A 7,674-nucleotide genomic window follows, 5' to 3' on the forward strand; every position below is an offset into this window, starting at 1 on the left:
GTAGGCTGTGACTCACAGTCATGTCTCTAAAGCCCATGAGTCATCCTGCAGAGACCAGAAATCGCAGCCCAAGAAAAAATCAGCACTGTGGCAACCCTGTGTATGTTTGTCTCTATGTGTGTGTGGTCTGCAGCGTAAGTTTGATATGGTCTTATCCTGTTTCTTGTTTAGTCAGGGCACAGTTGTTTGGGTCTCTACTGAACAACTTCAATGGAAGTTCAGTAGAATACAAAGCATTTAGAAATGATATTTCTTTAAATGTTAGGTCGCTATCCCAAACCATTGAGGTGTTTTACATTTGTTGTTATTGTGCAAAAACAACCTTACACACACACACACACACACACACACACACACACACACACACACACATATATATATTTTGTGCTATATTTTGTCATATATATATTACATTCAACTGTCCTGTATTACTGTATGGAAAACACTGGTCAAACATTTGCTGTCTTCTTCCTTGCCCATGTTTCTCAGTTCCAAATCAGGGAGGGAGTTTCCTGGGCAACCACACTATGAATCATAACCTGCTGTAAATCCTAGGAAAATATTTTCAGCGCAGCTGGAGCCGTTTTAATAACTTTTCTCAAACGCATGGTCAACATCTTGAACAAAGTTATGTTCTCCTGCCATCTAGTGGTAAAACAGAAGTAAATTCTGAAGTTAAAATTGCAGTAATTTGTTTTTTTATTTGGATTTGGATATTTCAAATTTTTAATTAGACATGAGAGACGTCACAAGAAAGGAAATGAGGGAGAAAAAAATATGTAACCTTTAGGCCACTAGGGTGCCCCAGATATCAAGATTTTATTCTGCTTAATAGAAGTGTTATATACCAGCAACAAATTTTAGTGCTGGGTTAAACCAACACCCACATTAGAAGAGAAATGATGTCTAGAAATAGTCGTTTTTTTAAAAATAGCCCATCGTCATCATGTCATTTTTAAACTGGAGAACGTATGCTTCACAAATACCCTCTATTTATGACAGGTCTCCTTCATAACTGATATTTTAAGTTGTCATAGCAGGAAACGTTACTAAGAACTTTAACATTGGCTCAATTCTACTCAAGCACCCAATTGAAGTAATCATAAGTGTGACTGCAGGAGCATGAAATCGAAGCTACCAGCTTTTATGAGCCAGCATTGTTGTATTTACAATTCTAACACGGAGACTTGATATGTGAAAAACTGTCTTTGTGATTATGTCCTTGTATCCACCCTTTAGGGACTGAACCAAGCCCATGCGGCTGCGATTCATAGAGGAAACTAGTACGTGTTGTTGCACTGTCCACTCTGATTTTGTACAGTTTTATTGGTTGTTAAGTGGAAAAAACACAAACAAACATGGACACTTCCTTTTACTGGTGACAAACTTATAGCAAAGATGTAGGCTTGCATCTAAGCAACAGTATTAAAAAAAAACCTAACATGGGGTAGAGCGTTTTTAACAGCCACAAAATTGGCTGCAACACAAATACAATAGTTTGAGGTCATTTCCCACTGCAAGAGACACAAAACGGATGTTCAGGGTTGGTATGTTCAGAACACTAGTGCTGTTTATTGACCACAGAGAGGAGCTGTTCTGTTTGTGTGTGTGTGTGTGTGTGTGTGTGTGTGTGTGTGTGTGTGTGTGTGTGTGTGTGTGTGTGTGTGTGTGTGTGTGTGTGTGTGTGTGTGTGTGTGTGTGTGTCCATGGAAGGTGTGGTATTGTGGTGTAGTTGCTGACTGCTTGTTAATCTTTGAACTTACACCTCTTCAAAGAATGATTAAAAATAATTAATCGAGAGTTTGCAGGTTCATTCCAACTAATAAATGTGGTGAGAGAGTTTATGATCTCCGCATTAGGAAGTGTAAATTCAAAGTGAACAAGATTTGACCTGTTCACTAATGTCACAGATCTGTTGTCTGGTCTCTTGCTTCATACTTGGAGAGAGCAATTTACCTTTGCAAACAGTGATTGTATTGATTTGTATTGACTGTGATAAATATACAGCATGTAGATAAAAGCAGGAAAAGCTCATTTTACCCCCCAAAATGGCTACACACCTACATAAAAGGGACACAGACAAAACAGTTTACAAGGTAGGAATTGCTGGCTTTAAACTAAGTCACATGGGTGTGGCAGTTTGTATTAACTGAGGGGTGAGCACACACAGACACACACAGACACACACACACACACACACAGAGCACTGTAACCTAGCGACTTGAGTGTTTGTTTGCAATGATGAACACTGGTAGGCCACTGACTTGAGCCCTGCCCAAGGAGGTGTGTACAAGAGAATCATGAGATTTTATTTTGCCCTCGGTTTAGCCTTCCAGTAGGCTTTCTGTGGCCAGTAAAAGATTGACAATCACCACAAATCATACCTTAAACCCAAGGAATTATATGGTTTACATTGACGATAAAAATTTGTGGAGCTCCTCAGTGCCAGCACACTGCCTGAGCAAATGTTCTGCCTGGGAGTCTCGATTTTAAGTTCGGAGTCAAATGGCAGTGGTATAGTCTGTTACTCCCTTTGTGTTTCAAAAGACATGAAACACAATGAAAGGAATGTAGTGGAAAAGAGGCGCTGTACTGATGTGACCCTGTGACTCAGACCCTTCATTTTGGTTCACATTGCTCAAGGACATGTCTTGCTTAAATAAGTTGGAATGACCGGAATGAAACAAACTTGATTTAGTTACAAAGAACCACATCACCTCGTTTATCTGTTCGTGAATGTGTCATAAATATAGGGAGTTGCAACACCAGCTAAATGGTCATCACAGAAGGGGAGTGTTCGAAACAAGAACATTCTGCAGATTCCTCAGAGCAATAAGCGTTCATGTATTAACAGAGGGAGAGAGGTTCATCTGCTCGTTCACACCCAGGGAAGCCAAAACACACACACGGTAAATTACATCATCACAGCTTTGTAAGCTCTGGAACAATGGAATTAGCTATAATATGGGACACACTGGTTTTTCTTTTTATATTTTAAATGAAATCCCATGGAGTCACAGGTGGTTAAATTATTAAATATGAGTGAATATACAATAATTTGCAGTAAAATGTAAGTCTATCTATAAGCACACAACAACCACGAAACACAACAGGTTTGACATTCTCAATTGTATTTATTGAACAAACTGATACAAAAAATAAGATGAAATGCTTTCTTTCTGCTCTCTTCTGCTGTGGCGTTTTACTTCTTGGCCTGACTCAACATGTGCATCTGATAGCACTGTTCACAAGCAATGGAAAGTCCAACAACCAGAGCTACAAACTCCTCAAAGTCCACTTGACCATCCCCGTTGGTGTCCAGGTCCTTCATGATCTTGTCCACAGCAGCTGGGTCCTTCTGAGACTGGAGCAGGGCATCAAGAAGAAAACTTTAGTTTATATGATAGGTGATTTAACAATGAACAGCTGTGTTTAAATTCTGGACACTGTACTGATGCTCTTCCTATGTTAATTCCATCTTACCTTCAGGAAGTTAGATAGCTCGTTCTCCATGAGCTCTCTGAGCTCTCGCCGGCTGAGTGTGGTCTTCTTTCCGTCCTTACCAGCATAACGGTGGAACACCTTGATGAGTGTCTCCATGGCTGTTTCTAGTTCTGAAGGCATGGTTGCTAGAGGCGTCTATCCGGGAAAATAAATTACAAATGCAGGAGAAAGAGTTAAATTAGATCACTGATAGTATACAGCTGATTTTTGTTAGACAATTCTTTTAAACAAGAAAATCAAAACAATCAAAAATACTGAACAATGAAAACTTATTTGGTTGCAATGCCTGATGTTAAACTCTGGGCTGCAGCACCCTCCTCAAATGATGACTAACACTCATGAGAATTGAGAAAAGGTCTGTAATTAAGTTGTTGTCAAAAGAAACCTCAACTAGCAACTGCATATGTGTATATAACAAACAAAACAATTTGAACACACTGTTCCTTGTTGCTGTAGCGGCAATAGTTAAAAAGGAGAAGTGGGAGGGACAGCAGGGGCTGTGCTGTATTTGTGTAAGAGGGAATGGAAAACTTTTAACAGAATAGAGGAAAAAGGCCAAAATGGTGGGATGTGATGGAGCATGAATGAGAGGGGCCAGCAGCGCACATGCGCATGCATGCCCGCCACACCCTTCTCTCTCAGGCTCTGCACTTTTCTCACCAAGAAAGATAGTACGAAAAGTCGAGAACGTACAACTTGAGAAATGACTGTTTTAGCCAATGTATGAATCTAAATAAAAATAAAAGCACTTAAGAGTCCCAAACATTCTGAGTTTTTCAAATACACAAACACAACCAAAATGTATCATTTAGTGAATTTAGTGAACATAAGAAATGACAAATTGTAAAGAAATTGCATTGCATGCTTCGACTGAAAAAGAAAATATATTAAAAGTTACAAACAAAGTATATAATTCACTAGGCTACGTAATGAAAGTCCTCACAGAGTCAGGTAGAAAATCTCAGCGTGGCTACTTCTTACCGTGCAGTGCTGGAACGTGGTCGGCAGAGAAGATGTGGGAATGGCAGAAGTTGCGAAGAGCGCAGCAGCAGACTTATAGGCAGGCGCCGCCCCGGCTGCTGGGCACAGTGAGTCAACCTGTGATTTGGACGGTGGACTCTGTCGACCCCGTAACTGCGCCTGTGGGCGGTAACGCCACAGGACACGCTGGTGATAAATGCTACGTTAGTTTGAGAAACTCCCACTTTTACATTATTAATTATCATTATTATTATCAATTACAGTGAAGCTGTGAAATGAGTAAGTGTCATCCGACGTACATTACTGTAGACGCATATATGACATTTTTATTCATAAATACAGGCTGTCGGGGAGTTAGTGCAACTTTTTTTCTTACATAATAAGTTTGCTGCGGTTGCGATAACAATAAGACAAAGGATTTTTTCACACGAGACCAGGGTTCGATTCCAGTGCAAGACGTTGTGCGCACGTCACCATAGTAAGGAAGTATGTGCCTACCACAGTTTGTAGCGTGTTGTTTTCATATAATTTACCTTGTAACTTAACCTGCCCTGAAGTTGCTTTCCCTGAATCTAACGCAGTTTGTATGTGTATATGATGGCGCCACGGCTGAAGCGTCTGTATCAGACGCCGTCGTTACCATGGCGTCAATTAAAGACGCTCCAGTGTCGCCAAATAATACCTGTGGCGTCAAAATGATAGGGCGCAATTTATCGCTGTAGGGCGACAAAAGTCGGAAAAGTAGCACGAAATAGATCTTTCAGTAAAATATAAGTATTTCAAAGTACAGTACCTGTGTAAATGCATTTATTTACTTGCCACCTCTGCAAAGAAGCACAAAATAAACAAAAATATACAATGACAATAAAAACTAAACATAATATATCTAAGGTTTACAGCTTGATTGATCAATTAATCGACCCAGATGATATGACGTGGGCCTGGGGCACAGTTGCTGGATTTGCCTGGATGGTGACTCAGCCTTGAAAACCACCAACTTTAATGGAAAAAGATAAAGAACAAGCCCATTACGTTTAATCTTTAGCTGAGAACTGACAACAAAAATAAGAGTTTGGACTTAATGTAATCAGCAGCAAAGTCAGTCAGTAGAATTTTATCACACACCAAAAGATAAACGTACTTAACAAAAAGTTTTGTACAGACAAGTGATTGAGAACTATGGAAACCTGTTTCCGCCACTGGGGGAAAAAATATCATGATCCTGTTTCTCAAAATTATGACTTACTAAGTCAAAATAATAAGATACTTTCTCAATATTATGAGTTGGTAAGTCAAAATTATGAGATACTAAGTCAAAATATGAGATACTATCTCAATATTATGAGATGTTAAGTCAAAGGCTTCCATAGAGAACACACTGAAGTGAGTGAAATTTAAAACAGAAGACAAAGTATGGTTAACGTTTTATTAACGTTCCTACGACAAAATGAGCATTGCAAGGTCATTTTGGCTCTATATTAAGTGTGCTTTAATAAATGAATTGTGACCTCTTGTGGTATGAATGTGACATTACAACTTAAAAATACCTTCATGAAGGAATTTGTTTTTGCTTTAATGAGACATAGTCTGAGCTCATGACTACTGGTTGATTGATATATCCATCCTGTAATATAATACACTTAATAATATGCAGGGGTCATTTTGCATGATAAGTAATGCAACCGCAAGGGGGCACAAGCCAGTGTCTTCTTGTGCCTACCCCACAGGTAGGATGTCAATTAGAAGAGAAGGAGAAATTCTGGAGTGAGTTAGATGAAGTGATTCAGAGCAACCCCAGAGGTGAGAGAGTGGTGATTGGGGCAGATTTCAATAGACATGTAGGTGAAGGGAAAAAAGGTGATGAGAATGTGATGGGCAGGTTTGGTCTTCAGGACAGGAATGCAGAAGGACAAATGGTGGTAGACTTTGCAAAGAGGATGGAAATGGCTGTAGTGAACACTTTCTTCCAGGGGAGGCAGGAAAATAGGGTGACATATAAGAGTGGAGGTAGAAGCACTCAGTTGGATGACATCTTGCGTAGACGTTGTAATCTGAAAGAGATCAGTGACTGTAAAGCATTGGTAGGGGAGAGTGTAGCCAGACAACAAAGGATGGTGGTGACTTGGTGTTGGAACGAGAAAGTTCAGGAGTGTATACAGAGAAAGAGGTTAGCTAAGAAGAAGTGGGACACTGAGGGGAGTAGACTGGAATACAGGGAGATGCATCGTAAGGTGAAGGTAGAGGTGGCAAAGGCCAAACAAAGACCATATGAGGACTTGTATGCTAGGTTGGACACTAAGGAGGGAGAGGTGGATTTGTACAGGTTGGCCAGACAAAGAGATAGAGATGGGAAGGATGTGCAGCAGGTTAGGGTGATTAAAGATAAGGATGGAAATGTATTGACAGGTGCCAGGAGTGTGATGGGAAGATGGAAGGAGAACTTTGAAGAGTTGATGAATGAGGAAAATGAAAGGGAACGAAGAGTAGAAGAGGTGACTGGTGTGGAGCAGAAAGTAGCAAAGATTAGTAAGAGTGAAGTGAGGAGGACGTTGAAGAGGATGACGAGTGGAAAGGCAGTTGGTCCTGATGACATACCTGTGGAGGTATGAAAGTGTCTAGGAGAGGTGGCAGTTGAGTTTCTGACTAGTTGTTTAACAAGCTCTTGGAGAATGAGAGGATTCCTGAGGACTGGAGGGGAAGTGTACTGGTGCCAATTTTTAAGAAGAAGGGAGATGTGCAGAACTGTGGCAACTACAGAGGAATAAAGCTGATGAGCCACACAATGAAGTTGGGGGAAAGAGTAGTGGAAGCTCGGCTAAGGGCAGAGGGGAGCATCTGTGAGCAGCAATATGGTTTCATGCCTACAAAGAGAACAACAGATGCAGTATTTGCTCTGAGGATGCTGATGGAGAAGTACAGAGAAGGGTCATAGGGAGTTGCATTGTGTCTTTGTAGATTTAGAGAAAGCGTATGACAGAGTACCTAGAGAGGAGCTGTGGTATTGTATGAGGATGTCTGGAGTGGCAGAGAAGTATGTTAGAGTGGTGCAGGACATGTATGAGAGATGTAAGACAGTGGTGAGCTGTGCTGTAGGTGTGACAGAGGAGTTCAAGGTGGAGGTGGGTCTGCATCAAGGATCGGCTCTGAGCGCCTTCTTGTTTGCTCTGGTGATGGACAGGCTGACAGATG

At 40.7% G+C, this 7,674-nt stretch overlaps 1 protein-coding gene across 2 annotated transcripts; it reads right to left on the reverse strand.

Annotated features, from left to right (window-relative positions):
* Positions 1 to 3,114: 3,114 nt before the first annotated feature.
* s100a10a (S100 calcium binding protein A10a) lies at positions 3,115 to 4,644 on the reverse strand. 2 transcript variants are annotated; one of them, XM_067498112.1, is made up of 3 exons: positions 4,486 to 4,644; positions 3,484 to 3,639; positions 3,115 to 3,364 (listed from the first exon to the last, which is right to left on the reverse strand). In XM_067498112.1, exons 2-3 carry the CDS (start codon positions 3,622 to 3,624, stop codon positions 3,203 to 3,205), a joined length of 303 nt encoding a protein of 100 aa, XP_067354213.1. In that variant the 5' UTR covers positions 3,625 to 3,639; positions 4,486 to 4,644; the 3' UTR covers positions 3,115 to 3,202. The 2 variants fall into 2 exon arrangements, with proteins under 2 accessions (XP_067354213.1, XP_067354223.1); XM_067498122.1 differs by lacking the exon at positions 4,486 to 4,644 and adding an exon at positions 4,448 to 4,470.
* Positions 4,645 to 7,674: the final 3,030 nt, after the last annotated feature.

Source organism: Channa argus, chromosome 1 (assembly GCF_033026475.1).
Source record: "Channa argus isolate prfri chromosome 1, Channa argus male v1.0, whole genome shotgun sequence".
NCBI classification, from domain to species: domain Eukaryota; kingdom Metazoa; phylum Chordata; class Actinopteri; order Anabantiformes; family Channidae; genus Channa; species Channa argus.